This window comes from Canis lupus, chromosome 19 (genome assembly GCF_048164855.1).
Source record: "Canis lupus baileyi chromosome 19, mCanLup2.hap1, whole genome shotgun sequence".
NCBI classification, from domain to species: Eukaryota; Metazoa; Chordata; class Mammalia; order Carnivora; family Canidae; genus Canis; species Canis lupus.
Genome location: NC_132856.1, coordinates 44,608,486 through 44,630,361, shown reverse-complemented (window position 1 = coordinate 44,630,361; position 21,876 = coordinate 44,608,486). Strand labels below are relative to the sequence as shown.

General features: G+C 43.8%; 1 protein-coding gene across 10 annotated transcripts in view; it reads left to right on the top strand.

The window, feature by feature from the left end:
• LARS2 (leucyl-tRNA synthetase 2, mitochondrial) overlaps positions 1-21,876 on the top strand; it is a 189,076-nt gene that overhangs the window by 85,661 nt on the left and 81,539 nt on the right. For all 10 annotated transcript variants that reach the window (XM_072786527.1, XM_072786529.1, XM_072786528.1 and 7 more), the window contains 2 exons: positions 3,483-3,572; positions 14,470-14,613. In XM_072786527.1, coding sequence (XP_072642628.1) covers positions 3,483-3,572; positions 14,470-14,613 — 234 coding nt within the window. The remainder of the gene's footprint in view (positions 1-3,482; positions 3,573-14,469; positions 14,614-21,876) is intronic.

Genomic DNA, 21,876 nt, shown 5'->3' with positions numbered 1-21,876 from the left:
AGTTAAAGCTTTTAAGCAGTTCAATTCCAGAAAGATGTCTTCGATATTTTGTACTGAGATGAGACATTAGAAGACTAGAAAGAGCTATTTTGGTTTTTTGAAGTTTCCCCAAATTAGCAAATCAAGAGAGGTTCCCGAGGGTTCTAGGACTTTTTTCAGGAAATGCATTTCTGAGCAGGGTCGATCTTCCAGACCATGTTTATGGCTCCTGGGGAGCCTGGTGAGTATGTGCTCTGGCATGTCTTACAGGTTAGGTGGAAGGTAGTGAGAGTGCTGGCTGGGCCTGGTGTCCAGCAGATGGGAGTAACTGGAGATCAGATCCCATCTCAGGGCATCCCCACCTCTTCTGGGCAGGTGGCTTTGGCACCAGGCATCACGACAACTTTGGGGGAGGCTGATGAACATGCAATTGAAAACTGTCAGGAGTGGATAAAGGTCCTTGGAGCAGGGCTCTTCAAGCTTTACCCTTCTAGCAGCTGACAGGACTTTCTCTTCAACCAATATGTGCAGAAACCTAATATAAATAAGATGAGTCAGAGCCAAGTTTGAGGCCAGGGTGCATGCAGGGGGCCCACAGGCCCCTTCCCCTCCCCTTTGCTCCCCTCCCCTCATCTCACCTCACTTCACCTCTCCTCCCCTCCCCTCCCCTCACCTCCCCTCACTACAGGGGAGAAGGCTCTTTGAGGAGAAGGCACTTTGCATTACCGTCTGCCTGAAGGTAGGCTAATGCTTGGTTGGATAACGATCTTTTTCTTTTCCTGACTGGATCTATCACCTTTTTTTTCTATTTTAGGTGAAAGTGGTTTTCAAAACCCTAAGCCAGGATGAAGATAATAATGCCAATCCATTCCTATTTAATTTTTCTCTCAATACAGAGGCAGATTCAAGGGCTGAGAATACACACACACATACACACACACACACACATTCATTTGAAGTATTTTGATATTCTCTTATGAATCATAAAACTTAAATCTATAGAAAAATAAAAGAGAACTCCCTTCTCCATATAACAGTTGTCAATGATTTGGGTCACATTTGCTTCACATGTTTCCTTAAACTTCTAACGCATGAGAATTTTAAAGACACAATAACAAGGTCTGGGAATATTTTTACTCAGTTCCTTTGCCCCTCCCCCTCTCCCAATGCCCCCGTTCATCTTGTGGATTTGATGTGATTTGAATTTAATTTGTGAAACCTATGCGAGGGATACAGATTTGACTCAACATACAAGCATTCTTCTTTCCATTTAATTTTGGGGCGCCTCAACCTGAGCAAAACAAAACACACAGAGCATGGCTCCTGCCCTGGGTTTTTTTGTTTTGTTTTGTTTTTTTAATTTTTTTTTTTTTTTTTTTCTGCCCTGGGTTTTGATAAAAATGGGAGCTCTTAAGTAGCTTCTCTGGAAAACTGGGGAAGATGAGTTCTGTGCCATGCCTGTGAGGGCTGGGGCTGAGCACGTAGCTGGTAGAGAAAAGATCATGAAACCTTAGAAGGTGAATTTGGAGGTTTGGGGGAACAAGCATGCCTATCGTGTGCTGGTCCCATGCTCGAGTTGGCCAAGTACTTTGTTCATGACACCCCTGCAGACCTAGCCTCCTGGGGCCTCAGGGCTGTGTTGAGCGTGTCCCAGCTTTGGCATTGCGTGAGGCCTGGCTTGCTGGGGGACAGCTCCAGTGGGAGCAAAGCTGTTAGACTGGTGGGTTATTCTCTACCTGCCTTGCAACAGGGGGTGTGGAACCAGTGATCAGAGTTGAATTCCTTGTTTTCTCAGAGTTCACTCTGCTGTTTTTTACAAAACAGCAGACAAAAGGACCCAAGAATCCTACAAAAGAAAAAGAGCCTACTGGGGGCACCAGTTTACCTGATATCTTGCCAAGTGCTGGTCACACTTGCCCTCCCATCCTTGGTTTTTCAACTCTCTTTTCATTCATTCATCTAAAGAAAGACTAAGTTGTTTGCACTTTTGATACAAGTATGCCTTGTATCTATAATTCATTCTAAATCGAACCATTTAGAATGGTCCCTGCTCTACATTCATTGCTTGCTTGCATTTATTTATTTATTTATTTATTTATTTATTTATTTATTTATTTATTTATTTATTTTTTTTTTATGATAGTCACACACAGAGAGAGAGAGAGAGAGGCAGAGACACAGGCAGAGGGAGAAGCAGGCTCCATGCACCGGGAGCCCGATGTGGGATTCGATCCCGGGTCTCCAGGATCGCGCCCTGGGCCAAAGGCAGGCGCCAAACCGCTGCGCCACCCAGGGATCCCATTTTAGCTATTTTTTTGAAATTAAGGACCACTTGAAAAGAAACAATGTGACGGGGATCCCTGGGTGGCTCAGTAGTTGAGCGTCTGCCTTTGGTTCAGGTTGTGATCCCAGAGTCCTGGGATTGAGTCCCTCATCAGGGGAGTGAGGAGCTTGCTTCTCCAACTCTGCCTGTGTTTCTGCCTCTCTTTGTGTCTCTCATGAATAAATAAATAAAATCTTAAAAAAAAAAAAAAGAAACAATGTGACAGTATAGAGGTTGTATGCTTACTTGACTTTTATCAACTTAGAGATTGGTTCCTCAGTAACTTGTTTTTAAAGATTCTATAGTAAGGGGATCCCTGGGTGGCTCAGTGGTTTGGTGCCTGCCTTCGGCCAGGGTGTGATCCTGGAGTCCTGGGATCGAGTCCCACATCAGGCTCCCTGCATGGAGCCTGCTTCTCCCTCTGTCTCTCTCTCTCTCTCTCTCTCTCTCTCTCTTTCTCTGTGTTTCTCATGAGTAAATAAATACAATCTTAAAAAAAAAAAGATTCCATAGAAAATGGCGTTTTCGGGACAAAAAAACAAATTTTTGGAACCTTAGATTTAGGCTTAGAAATATAAGCCAGGTAATTTCTCACTAAGTTTAATTTTTAATAATGATTTTAATGGGTCCTCCTAATTACGCAGGAGCCTGATTCACCTAACGGGATAAATGGAATGTAAATAAGTCTAAAAGAGCTTCCAGGGCTTTGTTATATGTAGAAACACAAGATTTGTTTTCAAATGAGTATCCTACTGAAGCAGGCAAATATTCCTCTTGAATTTTGTGATTGCTTTCAAAATTCAAACTACGTTCATGAATTAGTGTCACGATCCCCAAAATACCTGCTGACAAAAATATTAAAGCCCAATCTTATACAGTGTCGTTCACCTGTTACTTGCATGGCCTGGGGAAGAAGTATGCAGAAGACTTTGAGTTTCTTATCATTAAACTGACCCTGGGACAAGTAGGGGTGGCATTTCAGTAATAACCTTTCTTCCCAGAATGAATTGCTTCTTCCCCCACTTTACGAATTGGCAGAAAAAAATATTGCTTGGTAAATATTTTTGCAGTGTGATTGCTTTTCAAAATTGAATCGCAGGGCCAATGCATACATTGGTGGTGGGGTGAGGAGAAATGTTTACAATGGCCTCTGAGTGTTTTTTTTCCCCCCCTTTGCCAGGAAATAACTACATGTTTACCAGATTACTACAAGTGGACTCAGTACCTCTTTATTAAACTCTATGAAGCGGGGCTGGCCTATCAGAAGGAGGTAAGTTAAAGTTAACTGCACTGTGAAATTTTTGTAAATCTTCTCAGTCTCATTAGAGCACATTATTATTAAGTAAGCTACAAAACCAGAAACCGTGGAATTGAACACCACCCCAAGTTCATGAAATCAGTCACAGCAGATGCAGAAAATAACTACCCTCTGGCTTAGTTTGGTGCCTCCGGGACAGGCCTGGGGTTTCTTTTACCCTTGAATTCCACCACCACTTGTCTGGTGCCTGGAATGACATCAAGGAGGGAGCATAGGAGGAAAGGAAGTTTCTCCAATCCCAGCTTAGCAACCTCTCTCAGCAGCATACAACCTGGGTAACTTAACTCCAGGAATTGTGGTTTCTTATCTGCTAACTGGGTGGTAGCATCTCCCTTGGGAAGGCTTGAGGTGCTACTTAAAGAACAGCTATCATAGGGACACCTAGCTGGCTCAGTCAGTCAAGCGTCCGCCTTCGGCTTGGGTCATGATCTCAGAGTCCTGGAATCAAGCCATACATCGGGTTGGGCTCTCTGCTCTGCTCTGCAAGGAGTCTGCTGCTTCCTTTCCCTCTCCCTCTGGGATCTCTCTTGCCCTCTCTCAAATAAATAAAATCTTTAAAACAAAATAAAGAACAGCTATCATAGTGCCTGCACATAGTGGTATCCTAAGAAGTGGAGGTACCTGTTCTGACAGGGGCTCAATCATGGTAGATAAGCCTTAGGTGGGGAGAGAGGAGGGAGAGAGCACCAGTGTGGCCTGGGGCTGCATTATCCACTGTAGTAGCCACTAGCAGTGTGTGGTTGTTGTTACTTAAATTTAAGGTAACTAAGATGAAATAATATGAGTAAGTCCAGTCCTCAGTCACACCAACCACCTCTATGGGCTGGGAAGCTAGTATTGGACAGCGCAGATATAGAATGTCTCCATCATAACAGAATAATGATGAGCACTCGTCTAGAAAACTCAGAAGTGACAAGTAGAAAATCCATTGAGCTTTTCTGTTTGAGACATTCTCTTTTGACCAGAGGGATTTAATGACATAGAATTACATTTGCTTTTCTGTGGTGGTATCACACAGCTTGGTCTTGCAGTGAATGGACTTACATAATCCTTATGTTTTAAGTTGAAAAATTTTTAGAATCAGCATGGAGACAAATTCAGAAGGCTCGATTTGAATTTCAGAATAAACCCCAAATGTCATTAAACCTTGACAACATAAAAATCGCAAGGCTGACCAAAATCAGGAGGTGAATTTGGAGAAGTAGAAGCAAGGGTGAGGCGACCCCTTTATCTTTCATAACAAGGAGGCATAGATGAAGAACTAGAGGTGTAGATCTGGTTTATTTATTTATTTTTATAGTTAGAAAGGTAGCTATTAAAGCTCAAGGTAACAAAGACCCCTAAAACTAGAAGAGGAATTGGGGGGAGGAAGGCTATATGACCGTGCTGAATACCTCGAATTTCATGGCAGAGAGTCAGTAGAACTATCTAAAGGTGATATGCCAAAATCGAAGTGTAATTTTATTAAAGTTACAATGGCAAACACCAGAAGAATGAATGGACAGAAGCTGCTCAAAGTGGGGGAATATTTTAATAACCATTTCAGATTATTTATGAATGTTCTTTTTTGATAGTACACCAAAACTCAACAAGAGGTGGTTTCTTAAAAGTTAGTTGCAGTATTAAATCTGAGACATCAATGAACTTTTATACTCTGTTAGATTAAAAGTGCATCTGTCTTGCACTTTGAATGGATTTTTTTTCCCCCGTGCATCATCTTGTAAACATCATGCTTTGGTCACTTGGAAAATCCCAGTCTAGTGAGTTATGCAGATTTCCCAAATGTTGCCATATTTCATCTCAGAATACCATCAGAAGAGTTTTTAAGTGGTGGGAAGCTGTGAAGTTCATGGTGGGTGGATGCAAGTTTTCTAAAATTCTGATTTTTCACTTCAAAGTTCAAATTTTATCATTGGCAACGGAAACCATCAGTTGTTTTCCTTGGAGCAACAGGCTCACTTTGTTTATTTTTGAGGAAATGTTTGCCAGATTCATAAGTCTCAATAACCATAGTTTATCATCAATCATTCTTTCACATAAAAACATAGTTGCATAAAAAACTGACTAATCCTGCTCACAACTCAAACAGTCACATTTGTGTTTTTTCTCAAGACAACTGTCCCACTTTGCTGTGTGGCAGCACTTATGCGTACGTCCCATTTCATCACAGAAAATACTAAGAGGATGTGTGCTCAAGTGTTAAGATTTAAGAACGTGAATACATTGTGCTGCTTCGTCAAGCACGTTATTGGTGAAACTGACTTTTTCCCCCTTTCTAACTGTGAGTGCACAGTAGCAAATAATCCAATGACCACTCACAGTCTGGGGCACCACCTTGATTCATGCTGAGGACCAGTGGTCTCACCCTCCATCACTTTTGCACTATCACTGTAGCTGTGAACACAAGGGAAAAAGCGAACAGTGTCTTGTTATAACAAAGAGTTTTGACCTACAGACCCCTTGAAAGGGCCTCAGGGACCCCCAGAGGCCACTGTACAAAGTACACAACCCCTACCTTGTCTCTGCTCCTATCTTTAAATTAAGAATATTAAAATGCTGATTATTATTGACTTTATTTTTTTGGACAAAGCATTGAGTCCCCATTAACATTTGGGATCAATTGATTGCGAATTTTGTGGAACTGACTCATACTGATGTTCAACCACTGAAGATTCTCCTGGTCAATTTAATTCCTTAACTCAGTTTTTCCTTGGCTCAGAGTCCCCTCAGGTGGGAAATGATGAGAGACAAGAATACCTGTCCAAAGTTCCTGACCACAGCAGATCTCTTTGTATTGTTTAGTTTCCAGGAATTAAAAACCTGGCTCCCATACAAATACAAAATGAACATGTGTCAGAGATTTTATTCAACTCATTAATTAGTGAGGAAACTAGTTGTATGTTAAAACTGGTTCAAATCAAGGTTTCAAGGAATGGAGATTTATGGAGTCAAACGAATACTGCAATGAATCTGCTAATAGAATGCAAACCACTTAATGTCCTACAAGGCAGTAAACCTAACTTTGGGAGCTGTCCTTGCTATGATACAAATCATTTGTTGCCAGTGGATGGGAGCCATTTGTATTACTCTCAGACAGAAACCATTTGCATTGGGATAAGTTTTCTAAGTTAACCTCTCCCCTCACACCCAGGCAGGGTTGTAAAATAACTCAAACCATAGTAAATAGGAAGTCAAAGGTACCCACGTCTAGAAAATCAGATCATTCCTGGGAGATGTGGGCCCACTCAGCAATCCCAGCCTACATAGAAAAGACACCTACTAGTCCCTTTGGTCTATTTCTAAAATTTGGATAATTATTCTAAAAAGGATCATTCAGTATTCAGAAATAAAAGGGTAGGAAGAGAATCAGTAGAAAATTATCAGAGTCCCACTTCCACTCAACAGTTTCGGTGCTGATCTGGCAGCCTGACAGGCACATTTGCAGAAGAGCCTCCCTTGCTCCAGTAATTACGTCCCAAAGGGGTTTCCACACTGGCATCACCCATGGGTCCAGGCAGAGGGAAGGAGATTTCATGAGCTACATCGTGTTTCCAGGTGACAGGAAGGATGAACTCAATCAGATTAAGACATGAAAAAGCCATAGCAAAGCAGAGAGTGCACTGGAGGTAAACCACAGGGAAGAATAAACAGTTCTTTGAAGAGCAGTTGTGTGAGCAGTTGTGTGAGATTATCCAATGTTCCCTTGCCCCAGTTGTGTGGTTACTGTTTATTTTATATGCATGAGATATGAAATGATGGGGCACATTGACGCGATAGTGTAAACATTTCTCACATGGAGCCCTTACGTGTGTTGTGTAATATACCTTCATAGGACACTTTATTTTTTTAGCTCTTTATTATGTATTCGAGTTGAATTTTTGAGTATATTGAATATTTATTGTACTATTCCCACACAGAGGACACTTGCTTCTCTGTCTCTGCACTCAGGGTTTGTTCATGGTACCTCAGTTTTACAGCACATCAAACCCAAATAGGAAACTTAACCACATCACTGTTGGGTTGAATCCAAAGCCAATCATGTACAGCATCTTAGGAGCTAAGAAACTTGTTTTAAAGATGGAAGGGGTTCTCAGGGAGGGTCTCATTGCATGGACACAACCGTCCTGCTGGCTCTAGATGTCTCTCTTCTCCTCACCTCACCCCCTTCCTCCATGACACATGCCCCTGAGGAACACAGTCCAGTTTCCCCACTGATGGTTTCTCTCTTAGGAACAACTTATATTAGTTTCCTATTGTTGCTACTGTAACAAATACCATAAACAGGGTGGCTTAAAACAACACAAATTTATTATTTTATACTTCTAGAGGTCACAAGTCCATGAAATGGGTTTTGCTGGGATAAAATCAAGATGTTGGCAAGACCACCTTCCTTCTGGAGACTCTAGAGGAGAATCCGATTGCTTGCCTTTCCCATCTTCTAGAAGCCGCCTGCATTCCTTGACTAGTGACCCCACTTCCCTCCCCCCATCCCCAATCTTCAAAGACAAAGCATAGCATCTTGAAATCTCTCTGACCTGTGCTTCCACCAACCCATCTCCTTCTCTGACTCTTCTGCCTCCCTTTTCTCTTAGAAGAGTCTTTGACATTTGGGCCCACCTGGGTAATCCAAGCTAATCTCTCCGTCTCGAGATCCTTCATTTGATCATATCATCCCAAAGACCCTTTTGCCCTGTAGGTAATATATTCATCAGTTTTGGGGATTAGGACATGGACATCTTTGGGGTGTGATTGTTCTGCCTGCCATAAGCCTCTTCTCCCTGATTCACTGAGGATTAACCAAGTCAACACTTGTAAAGAACCTGGAATGGTGCCTGGCACAGAATTGGTGCTCAATATATGCCTGCCAGAGCGTGCCTGCAGAGTTACCTAAAGTTGTAGTTAATTTAAATTGAAAAAATAGAATGGAAGAAAATCCTAAAGCTTTCTGGCTAATTCTAAGGCAGCCCATCCATGGCCAGGCATTAGGGAAGAATAATACAGCTTATTTTATGAATTTCATTTAGAAAGATAGTGTTTACATTGTTGCTAGTTGTTAACTGAAAGGTTTTTGGCGTATTAATTTATTTGAGCCCACCAAGTCATGATCTTAAGAAAAAAATCATAAATAGAATGCAAAAATCCACACTTGTTGTTTGAAGATCAGCATTAGCCTTAATCCAAAGTATTATTCCATGTAGGTCTCCTTTTATTGGATAGCTATTTCCAAATTGGCTTGAAAATGTAAAATGTATTGATGTCAATTGGTATTCCATTCAAAGGGTTTATTTCAAAATATAAACTTTTGAAATTAACATCAGAAAGTTAATTGACTCCAGAAAGGCTGCACATAACATAGTCTGTGAAGCATATTAAGCCAAAAATAACCTGCATATTTATGCCTTTCCTCTAACAGCATTGTCATAACTTTTTTTGAAATATGAGATAGCCTTAACCCTTTAATTCAGTTCTGGTATAAGCTGTCTAAATGAACTTACATTTGGGGGAAGTATTTTAGCAGAGCGTTGCTAAACATAGCTGGAGTGTTGAGGTCTTTTGTTCTTAACTAGCACCATCCATCAAAATGCTCATTTCCTGGGACGCCTGGGTGGCTCAGCGATTGAGCGTCTGCCTTTGGCCCAGAGCATGATCCCAGGGTTCCGGGATCAAGTCCCACGTCAGGCTCCCTGTGAGGAGCCTGTTTCTCCCTCTGCCTGTGTCTCTGTCTCTCTTTCTCTCTCTCATGAATAAATAAATATGATCTTTAAAAAAAAAATGCTCATTTCCTTTGCCAAAAGAATCTTTTCTTGCTCTCGCAAAACTATTTTTAGCCAAAAATATGACTATAAAGACCTCCACTTGGCAGAACCTTCATTTCACCTCTGATTAAAAAAAAATAAATGAAAATGATGTAGTAGAGGTAGTTAGTAGGGAGGATGCTATGTTATGCTTGGGCATTCTGGGGAATTATGGAAGCCGCTGAATCTGTGAGTTTGTCTTTGGCCTCCTACATGATTTCAGAAGCAGCTGGTGACAGACCTAATGCACCCACCTGAGTGAGCTAGGTTTGCAGTGTGGCCTCGTGTTTGTTTGGGGAGCGTACAGAAGGAAACAGTGCACACAGGGGCAGCCTCTCCCACTCTGCCCTCTCGTGGCTTTGGAAGGTGGTGGCAGTAAATAACTGGTAGCCTTGGCAACCCTTCCTTCCGGACTCAGTCCAAACTGAAGCCCATTCTAGATGGAATAGAGGAAGATAAATTTTGAGGGTTCGATTTCTTAATAAGATCTATGTGATGTTCCTTAATTACACATGGTTTTGTCAGGAAAAAAAAACTAATGGACCTTGAGAAAATCAATACCCTAAAGCATCCTTCTGGAACCTGCAGCTGCCTAACAGCATACTCAGGAAAGGTTTTTGGTAGTAAAAAGCAGAGCCTGAGGAGAAAGAAGCAAGGGAAAAGATGGAGGGTAGCCAAAGGCCTGAGGGGTGATGCCTTGGCCAGGAGACAAAAGCATGCTAATGAAGGGTGTGATCTAGAAGGGACTGGTGATCTAGAAGGAACTGGCATCCGTGTAAAGGGTGAGGCCCAGGGAGGCAAGGGGAAGGAGGATCCAAGTGAAGGGGAAGGATAAGATAAGAAAGTAGGTTTGGAATAGGAGGCCCACTGGGGCAGTAGACACCACATGGCTGATGTGTCACAGAAAATTTATAAATGATAATATGAGATGAAAGCACCCCAAGAATCTCTCCTGGAGCCCATAGTCGCCCACCCCTCTGAGAACCTAGGGTCCAAGAAGGAGAGGGGAAAGAGGGTGGAAATGATGGGACACCTACCATCACTCTTGTGAACATGGCTGATTAAGATTTATGACTATGTCAGGGGTGCTTTTCTAAAAGACTTTCTGAAAGCTTCCCACAGATCACAAACAAAAATATATGAATCCTGGTATTTAACTCTTGATAGGCTGGGGAAATTCTCTTATTTGGAATGGCTCCTTCTGTGATGTTGCCAGGTAACTTAAAAGAGAGAAGCAGTGGGCAAAATCTCCTAGAATCCGGTATGTTTGTAGGTGCTTTAATGATATCATGGATTGATTGAATCATTTATTTATTTAAGGTTGATTTCAAAACACAGGTATAGGCTGTGTTTTATACATAAGAGTAGTTAACCATAAAGAAGCATCGAGGTGGCTTTAGTGGGTAATGGCAAACAAAGGTTGATCAGGAAAGAAAAGGAAAAGACCAGAAGCAGTGAAGTTGTCCAGAAACCACATTAAATATAGCAAGACTGTGCTTGAGTAAAAATCAGGGTGTCCATCAAAGTCCATGTTCAAGGTGTGAAAATCCAGAAATGTTGGATAAGACCCTGGTTTCAAGGGAAGCTATCTGATAGAAACTGTTTATAAGGATGGAGACCCAAGTAAAAGGATTTGGGAAGCAGGTCCTGGGAGCTTCACGAGACTATACATGCTGCACACCCAGGACCCCGATGGCCCTGCATTTGTCCCGCCTCCCTGGATTCACCACCTGTGGAGACGTTGCGCCTGACCCCTGCAGGTCCTGGGGAGAAACGCCAATGGGTTCTCAATTCAATGATGATTTGAGAGGCTGTTTCCTTTGATGCCTTTCCTCTTCCTCTAGGACTTTCATGGGAGGGGGACAAAATTGGTTTTGTGTTTTGCTTTTGTCTTTCATTCAACACCAGAGTTTTATTATAACATATAAACCTCTTAGGAGCACATCTCCCTCATTGTACTTTGTAACCTAGAGCCTGAGAGATGCCAGGCCACATGGGAAAATGTTGATAAGAAAATAAAGTCCTATTTGTTTCTGCAATCTTCCTGTTTGCTCCTCCCATATCCTTGGAAGTTTGCTGAGGGCAGGAGGCAGAGGTGTGGTATAAAGGAATTTTTTTTCTTTCTTCTCTGTTTTATATAATTTTAGTTGTGCATCTTTTTGGGGGGGAGGGGAGCTCTTGAAAGACCTGTGCATGTTCCTAAATAATACTTGGCCCTTTCTGTTTATCTTTTATTTTACTTTATTTTTTAAAAAGATTTTATTTATTTATTCATGAGAAACACAGAGAGAGAGGCAGAGATCTAGGCAGAGGGAGAAGCAGGCTGCCTGCGGGGAGCCCAATGTGGGACTCCATCTCAGGACCCCGAGATCACAACCTGAGCCACCCAGGCGTCCCTATTTTATTTTTTAAAGATTTATTTATCTGAGAGAGAGAGAATGTGAGTGAGGGGAAGGGACAGTGGGGGAGGGAGAGAGAAAATCCTCAAGGAGACTTCCCACTGAGTATAGAGCCCTGTACTGAGATCATGATCTGAGTTGAAACCAAGAGTCCACGATAGACCAACTGAGCCACCCAGGTGCCTCTTATCTTTTAAGTGGTACCTCTTCCTATAACGCCCTAATACAGGCAATGATAAATAGATAAGTAAATCATCCTGTTTATTAACCCAAAGTGTTCAGATCTAAGATACTTTTGTCCTGTATTTTGTCTCTCTATATTTATGGATCCAAGGTTTTCAGGGACCGTGAAATGAGAGAAGGAAAAAATCATTCAGTGCATACCTTTCCCCCTCTGCCTCTGTGCTTTCAAGCCTAAGTTTTTCAGTGGATGCACTATGTTTTAGTTGTAAAAGCACAACCCATGGATGGGTTAGTCTGTCCTCCACTCCTAATTTTTAGATATATCTCTAGATCAGTCATAGTCTCGGCAGGAGACCCAAAAGCAGTTATTGAAGAAAATGTGATAAAAGGACTGATTTTGTGCAGTTTAGGGAGACCCACAAGGAGTAGTTAAGCACCTGGTGCTGGCAACAGAGGGAAGCCTTTGCCACCCCAGGCTGAAGGGGCCGCTGTTGGAACTGGGAGAGCAAGAACAGAGAGGCCTGTGTGCCTGAGGATGTGTGGACTTTGGTGCCACCAGATACGGCCCAGTGGAGAAGATACTAGGGTTCTTCTCACTGGTTGAGCACAGCCATAGAACAAGGGCCCAGGTTAATGCGGGTGCAGAGATCAGCTTCCTAGGGTGCAGACCAGGGTGGAAAGAGGATTTGGAGGGGCTGATACTTCCCACTGAGTATGGAGCCCTATACTGAGATCATGACCTGAGTCGAAACCAAGAGTCAGTCTATAATCTCTTCTTAGAATTGCTTAGTAAAATTTTACTTATTTAAAAATATTATTTTTAATTAATTTATTTATTTGAGAGGGAGCACGTGCATGAGTTGGGGGAAGGGCAGAGGGGGAGAGAGAATCCTTAAGCAGACTCCCTGCTGAGTGCAGAGCCCAACACAGGACTCTATCCCGTGACCTGAAATCATGAGCTGACCCGAAATCAAGATTCTGCCTCTCGACAGACTAAGCCACCCAGGCGCCCCTTATTTTAAATATTTTTTAAAAACAACGAGTATCAAGTCAGGATATTTCAGAACCTGGACACATCTCCTTTGGATTTATTGTATTCATTTGTATTCATTGCCTTCTTTGCCCTAAGTCTTACCCTAATGTCATAAAAGGATGAACATTGACAGCTAAAGTACTTATTTTAAATGATGACAGAAACAAATTAGCGCTCTGGAGAGAAGCTTCAGTTAAGACTGCAGGTGCAGTCAGCCGGCCATGTCTTTGGGGACAGATCTCAGAATATTGCTGCCTGTTGGGGACAGATACTGATTTGGGAGAAGGCACGACAGGATTATTTGGGGTTCTGGGGATGTTCTGTATCTTGATAATGAGCATTGACAAAAATTTGTTAAGTTGTACACTTCAGATTGATCCACATTGTTCTCTGTATGTTCTATTTGAATTTAAGTGGTTTTTAGGGCACTGGTAAGCATCCAATTCTTGATTTCGGCTCAGGTCATGATCTCAGGGTGGTGAGATTGAGCCCCACGTTGGGCTCCATGCTCAGCGGGAAGTCTGCTTAGGATTCTCTCTCTTCCCCCTCTCCCTCGGCCACCACACTTGCATAATGCACGCTCTCTCTCACTCTCACATAAATAAATAAAGCTTTAAAAAAAAAAAACGGAGTTTTTAAAAGTTGCAAAAAGTTTTTATAGTTTCAAGAGACCTAAGTTCTTGCCCTTTCTCTCACTTACTGACTCTGTGACCATAGACAAGTTATCAAATCACTCTATTCTTCAACTTCCTCCTCTGTAATATATTCTTACCTCCGCTGGCTGGCCAGTAAACTCACAAGTATAGGTGGTATGCTATACGAGAGGCAAGTCTTTTATTAACACCACAAAGATCTCTGGCCCAATGAGTGGAATTCGAGAGTAAATCTTGCTGCAAGTAATGATAATAATATTCTTACCTTTAATTCTTACCCTTACCTAACCCTTACCCTTATTTTACCCTTAATGTGAAGACTTAGAAGAGCCAACCTTAGTTTGATCCTTAGCACAGCATCTAGCACATGATAATCACTCAACAAATGCTAGCTATGTAAATTTAACTAAATATATTTATTTCCCCTAAAATAACCTGGTTCTGCTAAGTTCCAGTACCGTTTTTTTCCTTTTATTCTATTTACTAAAATTCCCAATCCTGCAGCTCCATCCTTTCACACAAGAATATACCAAACTTGATTAGGCACCTGCTCACAGGCTTCCTCCCAAGCCCACTCTATGATGAAAGCACAGAGGTCGTTCGTGTGTTTTTTTTTTTTACACCACACTGGTGGTTTCCTTGCCATGCAGTACTCCCAAGGAGATGCCCTCAAGTCTCAGAGCAGAGAGACTGCACTTGCAGACCCTTCACATGTAAGGAACCTTGAGATGACCTCATTTAGTATAGTCACCAGATTGCATCATTTTGTTTTCTGAATTATAACAGGCCTTGGTTAACTGGGACCCAGTGGATCAAACAGTGCTTGCCAATGAGCAGGTGGATGAACATGGCTGTTCGTGGCGTTCTGGAGCAAAGGTGGAACAGAAGTACCTCCGACAATGGTTTATTAAGACGACTGCCTATGCAAAGGTGAGTATCTACCTAGTGCCTGCCCCCGGCCCCAGTAATACCGTCTGTGTTGGGAGGCAACACCAAGGTCTTCTGGGTCTTAGAGAGCCTTGCTGTTGGGAATAATCTCCAGGAAGGGCTCTTGGAGCTGTGGGTGTGTAGACTGGAAGCATGTGAGCCTTAGGGTCACTCATTGAGAAGGCGATGGGTTTGGGTATTTTCAAGGTAAGTCAAGAATGGTACCTAGAGGTCATGGTTGGCCATTGTTTTGCTGACCTTTCAACACACTCAGTCATTGTGCTGCCATAAAGGCAAAAAAACATTCAACTTTGCAATTATATCAGCAATATAGTTAGAAAGGAAAAAAGTATCTTCATCTGTATAATACTAATAAAACCTCCAGAAAGAGTAGGACATTTCAGAAGGTCCAGAGAAGACCATCTAAAAGGAGTGAAGAGGGGTGCCTGGGTGGCTCAGTCAGCTGAGTGTCTGCCTTGGGCTCAGGTCATGATCCCAGGGTCCTGGGATCAAGTCCTAGATTGGGCTCCCTGCTCAGTGGGGAGTCTGCTTCTCCCTCTCCCTGCTTGTGCATTCTCTGTCTCTCTTTCACTCTATCTCAAATAAATAAATCTTAAAATAAAATAAAGGGAGTGAAGAGATGGTCGATCTCCATGAAGGAAAGTCAGAGTGTAAATGAACTAAACCAGGAGCCAAAGCTCTGATTTTGACTCTTGTTGCATCCCTAATTAATACTGTAAACGGTGTGAGTCAAGAGGCTTCATTTTCTCATCAATAAAAGGAGACGGTGGGACCAAGTGGTTTTTAAGGTGCTTTCTGGCTCTTTCTGTGTTCAGAAAAGTCAGCCATTGAAAGAACAGGTTTTTTTATGAAATCACTGATAGCCTGAGCAGAAGAACTCATTCTGGATATGCCAGAACCACTCTGTGCAAGATACACTTCAAGCTTACTGAGTTTCAGAATACGGAATTGAGAGATATTTCCCTGAAACTCCAGAGAGAAATGACTAGAGCAAATCAGGGATGCTTCCCATGGCAATCTGATAATCTCCAGATTTTTTAGCTTACGACTGGACATAAACAGGATCTGAAAAGGTAAAGACCTCTTGACAGGCTACTGATGGTGTGCCATTCTAATTCTTGCCCCATGGTAGTCACCATGAGAAGGACAGTTATACCCATCCATAGTAGCCTCTGGGGTGCTCTGTCAGAGAGAGGGTGGTGGGCTGAAATGGACTTTGGGTCAGATCCAATACTGTCTTCTTACATGCCAGGAAAGCACAAAGTTATAAATAACCTCTGATCAGTACAGAACTTTGCTGAATTAGAACTGCAGTACACCAACTCACAACACCAGTGCCATATGGATATATGACCTCCAGTTTTCTCACTCAAAAGACAGGTCTTAAATGAGGCAGTTTTCCCATTATAGGTTGTTCAGAATGTAGCAGAGACTAGCATATGGATTTGGCAAACTACCCATTAGAACTTGTTAACACAGTGCCTTGCTCCTTTGAAACACACGGTAATATCAAGAGACTGATTGAGAAAAACAAAGCTGAGGATATTGTTTCCATAACATCCCAGGCAGTGGGAGCCCCTATCTGCTGACAGCCTAGGTCCGCTGCATTACCAGGAGGGAAGCCAGGTCATCTCCAGATGACTCTGTGATAGGCATTGTGGGAAAGGCCATCTAATTAGGTCTTTTTTTTTTGACCTCTGCCTCCAGCTGGGAATGTTATAACCTAACTGAGGGACATTATTCTTTAAATTGTCAGCTGTGAATTTTCAGCTGTTCAGCAGAAATGGTTAGTTACCATGGTGATTCACCTGGTTCTTGCTGAACTCCTGTGCAGATTTATTGAAAAAGCTGTCTCTAGAGGTCAGCACTTGGTTTGCCCTGAAAATCAGGAGAAGAGGGAGTGGCATGGGAGTGGTAAGGGCGAGCAGAAATTAATGTACACTGTAAGTCCTTGGCTGGAGGCTACACATGCACCAAAGCAAGACTCCAGAAGCTCTAACAGAAAATGATCACCGTGAGACAGGGGAGATCAGATACCAGAAGACTGCATAGTGCTCAGAGATTTTGGAGTCATGGCCCAGCCAGAAGTCTGCAGTTGAGACTCCCAAAAGGCCATATATTAGAGGTATGGATGACATCCTAGGACCAAAGACAAAATCAGAATAGACTCAACTTAATAAAGAGTAAAAGTCAACCCAACAGTTTCGAAAGGAGCTTTCAAGACAAAAGTCAACACCTTTAAAGGGAGACAACATTATCCAGACTTTGTACATAGTTTTTATCTGCATGTTCCACATATAATTTAAAAAATACTAGACTTGGGAAAAATTGAGAAATCGTGGCCCATCAAGAGAAAAAAAAAGGGAGAAGGGGCAGCCCAGTAGAAATAAATTCTGAGATGACCCAGATGTTAGAATTAGGAGATAGAGCCAGAGACATCTGTTATATAAATAGTCTGGGACTTAAAGGAAAAGATGGTCATGATGAGTGAACAGATGGTGAATCTCAGAAGAGAACTGGAAACTATTAAAAAAAAAACTGGAAATCTAGAACAGAAAAGTACAATATCTGAAATAGAAAATCACTGTTTGGGCTTCAGAGGGATGAGTAAGGGTTAAATAAAGCCACAGACTGGAGGAGAGCCTCTTCATATGGGGAACGTCATGTGGTGGCCCTGAAGTAGAAACGTATGTAATAATTTTGAGAAACTGAAAGAATGACAGAACTGCAACAGGAAGCCAAGAGGAGAGCTTCAGCAGGGCTGGAAAATCTGGAGAGGGAGTTAGGAGCCAGATCAGCCAAAGCCCTTTAGGTCTTCAGGAATTTGGACTGTATCATGGGGGCCGTGGGAAACCACAGGTAATGGATTTGAAATTTCAAAGATCAAATGAGATAAGACATCTACCTTAAAACCTAGTATGATAGAAATAGTGTTGAATCAGGGAGGAGGTCCTGCTATAGAGAGAAGATGAGGTGTCAGATCAGTTAGTAATGCTCTCAGCTGCAAGTAACTAAAAACTTGAGTTAGTGGTAGCTTGAACAAACAGGAGTTGACTTTTCCCACATAAGAAGGCCCAAGTTGCTGGGACTGCACCGGGATTGGGCTTTCAGCTGGCATCTCGGTGGTTCTCTTAGCCCTTCCTTCCTGCTTATCACCTCATGGTTGTAAGATGGCTGCTGCAGCTTCAGACATCCTATTCAAGACAGAAAGAGACAGAAGGGGCAGTGTGAGTGACTTTCTTTTACCTGGAAAGCAAGAACTTGCCCACAAACCCCCAACAAAATTCCACTGATGTCCTGTTAGCTCCAGGTGTGTCATGTAGCTACTGCCTGGTTTCCTTTTTTCTTTTCTTTTCTTTCTTTCTTTCTTTTTTTTTTTTTTGAGATTTTATTTATTCATGAGAGACACAGAGAGAGGCAGAGACACAGGCAGAGGGAAAAGCAGGCTCTCTGCGGGGAGCTCAATGTGGGACTTGATCTCAGGACCCCGGGATCATGCCCTGAGCCAAAAGCAGGTGCTCAACCACTGAGCCACCCAGGTGTCCCTACTCTCCAGTTTCAAAGGAGACTAGGAAAGCTGTCTTGGGCTCTTTTTTTTTTTTTTAAGCTTTAGTCAAGCTGTTTGAGGGAAGAGAAGGGCCAGTTAGTGCTGGGATGGCCCGTGAGCTGTGCCCACCACAGTCATCTTTAGAGCTTTGTGTCTGCATCTGGTTTTGCTGGGGAGTGTGGCTGTGCGGGGGCCCGCCTTTCACTCACTCACCTTCCAGATTAGCAAGACGAGGCCCAATGTGAAAATTAGAGGGAACCCTGAAATGCAGAAATCCCTTTTTAAGGCTCTTCTGTGATGTTACTGGATTTTTCTCCCCTTACCTCCCTACCCAGTCTTGCTAGGACTCTTTGCTTTGTGAAATGTTAAGAAAACTTGCAGTAGGAGTATCAAAAGCACATGAATTAGTCTTGGCAGAGGTGTGTGGGAGGTATCCTGTGGGCAGCACCACGAGGTGAGAGCAAGAGGAGGAGCAGGGATTGCAGACCTCCCTACAGAAAGAAGAGATTCAGGGTCTGAGCGAACGCCTCAGCTCCTCCCAGCCGGGTGACAGTTGGAAGGTGAGACAAAGACCTGGCTTCCCATTTGAACTTTTCTAACAGATCTGCAGTTTTGATTTCTGTGGCTGCCTCCTGTGGCCCCCAGATGCTGCCTCCCGGAGGCCCTCATCTCCTGGGGCACTGTACATAGGTTCCCCTTTGGCGGTAAGATGGGCATCATCATGCCGTTATGGTGCTTAGTCAGCCACCACCCTAGATTGGTGGGTATACCGTCCAAGTGTTCAGGAATTACCTGGTAGCTGCTAGAATATCAAAGTCTATCTTCTCTTCCCATTTCCTTCCTGTTTGCCCATGATCTGATCAGATCTGATCAGTGCTCGGGCTTCATACAGACACCATCTTACGTAACCCTCATGTTATTCCCCCTGAAGGCTGGGGTGCCTGTTATCCCCATTTTAGTGAAAAGGAAACCAAGGCTCCCACTGCTAATAAGTAATAGCACTGGGGTTCAAGTCCAGGTGCTGGAGCTCGTGGCTGGCAGTCTGTATCACATCTCAGGGAGTGAATTCATTCATTCTTTCCCCAGATGTTACCCAGCGCCCGGCCAGACCTGGGCTAGGTGCCCACAGGGAGCATGGAGGCTAGTGCAGGAGACGGGCTCAGGTTGAGGGGGCACAGCACAATAGGATCCCTGTGACAACACAGGTGAGCACCAGGGAGGGGGTGAGGCGGATCTCCAGGAAGTGATGAAGGATGGGAAGTGCAGAATGTCTCTCAGGGAACATTTTATTGCCTTCCAGACATGCAGGAAACTTCATGTCTCACAGGTATTTGCAAGTAGAATTTCTGCTGGCAAGAACAGCCAGGCAACAATGCGCCCTCATGAAATCGGGGAGCCCTCAAGAAATCAGGGAAAATGAGAGGGAGTAGCCTCCATGCCCCTGCCCCCTTGCACCTCTGCCCCGATTTCATGCCGGGGCCTGCTTCTTCACAGGTGGGTGGAGGCCCAGATGAGAGATGGGCTGAGGAGGCCAAGTTTCTGGGAACCGAGAGGGACAGGTGAGACATGTTTAATGAGCTGTCTGCTTCTCTGCAGGGCTGTTGGGATAAAAAGCAGTGAGGACACTGGCCAGGGCCACATTTAATGATGATGCTTGGGCTTATCTAATGTGAGGGTTGGCTTTTAAAAGCCCTGTGGCTTTAAAGCTATTATGGCATCATCCCTGCCATGCCTCTTGGTGCTCACCAGGCCTGGAAGGGTGGCCTTATGCCTCTCTGCTTGTAAAAACAAAATATGTTCTCCGCTCCTGAGTGGTAAGAGTAGCTGAACCCTTGCAGGCTCCAGACCCCTGAACTCTGAGAGCAGCGCTCAGGGGCACCCTCTGAGTGCGAGCTTCCTTCTAGAATTCTCCCCCTGCCCTGGCTGTCTCTTCTTTTGGAAGCCACAGACTCTGCTCTCGTCCCTAAGATCTGGTTTTGACACCCTGTCTCACAAAACTAATTAGTTGTTAAATCTGCTCCTCCTTACATAATCTCTCTGACTTCTTTCTCTCCTCTGTATTCCCTGCCTCTCTAGGATCATTCCTCCCCTAAGCTGTAAGGTGAACTCAATCCCCCACCCTCCATGCTGTTCCCTCTACACAACTTGGGGTGATCGTCAGCCTTCTTACAGGGAAAGCTACCCCTGAGCCCCCTGGAAGTCATTCTGGAGTGGAAGTGGGCAGGACCCAGGGAACAGGGCTGGGAACAGGGCCGAAAGGAAAGCAGGTGCCTTGAGACCGACAGCTCCCTGAAGTCCCCAAGCCTCCTGCTGCTTGGAGTGGGTCACAGCCACAGCTGGGGGTGACAGTGAGACTGCAAGAGGGGTGGCTGGCTGGCTCCTCGCAGCCTTTGGTGGGAACTCTGCCCGGAAGGGTTCATCAGAGTTGGTGCAGGGCAAGGGCCCTGGCTCCAGGGTTCAGGAACCCACAGTGTTTGTGGATGGTACCGAGATGACACTGGTAATTAGATTTCCTCTCCCTAGACACAGGGCCTTCCTGGCCACCTCTGGCAGGCCCTCTGCCAGTGCCTGATCACATCTGTGTGTGTTCTCCATCAGCTCTGTTCCCTGTGAGCCCTCCTCTCCCTTTTCCTGGTGCCTTGCAGTCTGGGAACTGAGGACAGCTGTGCCTGCACAGCCTGCCCAAAGCACTTCTGAAGCAGACACATGGGCTCCTGGTCAGTGTGCACGCTTGACAAACAAGAAGCTTCCATTTCTGTGTTGTTTGGGGGGTTTTGTATCTAACATAGAAGGAATGACTGCAAAGGGAAAAATGAGAGAAATAAATACCATTGACCCATGAATAACATGGGGTTCAGGGGTGCTGACTGCTGCCCCCTCTCCATGCAGTTGAATATTCACAGATAACTTTTGAGTCCCCAGAAATCTAACTAGTCATAACCTACTGTTGACCAGAGAGACCTAACATCACAGAAACAGTCGATAAACACATATTTTGTGGGTTGTATGTATTATATACTGTAGTCTTACAATGAAGACACCTAGAGAAGAGGAAATGCCAGGAGGAAAGAAAATCATAGGGAAGTGGCACCTGGGTGGCTCAGTGGTTGAGCGTCTGCCTTTGGCTAAGGTCATGATCTCAGAGTCCTGGGATTAAGTCTGTGTTGAGTTCCCAGCAGGGAGCCTGCTTCTCCCTCTGCACCTGGGTGGCTCAGTGGTTGAGCGTCTGCCTTTGGCTGAGGTCATGATCTCAGAGTCCTGGGATTGAGTCTGTGTCAGGCTCCCTACGGGAGCCTGCTTCTCCCTCTGCCTGTGTCTCTGCCTCTCTCTCTGTGTCTCCCATGAATAAATAAAATCTTTAAAAAGAAAAAAAAATCCTAGGGAAGAGAAAATACACTTATGGTGCTGTACTGTGTGGACCTGTACAGTTCAAACCCATGATGTTCAAGGGTCAACCTATACTTCTTCAGTTATACTGAAAATGAAATAAATTGTAGATCTGATTAGGAAAAAATGAAGGCAAAACTAAACATGTTGTCTTGCTCTTAAACCCTGAGGGGGCTTTCTGAGCTCCTGGCCAGATCCGTTGGGGTGTAAGAATCTCTTTCCTTCTCAAAGTGTTAACTGGACCCCATGAGAATAAAGGGCTTTGTTATCACCTTGTTGTGGGGGTCTCTAGGTATGCCAGAGAGAGCTGC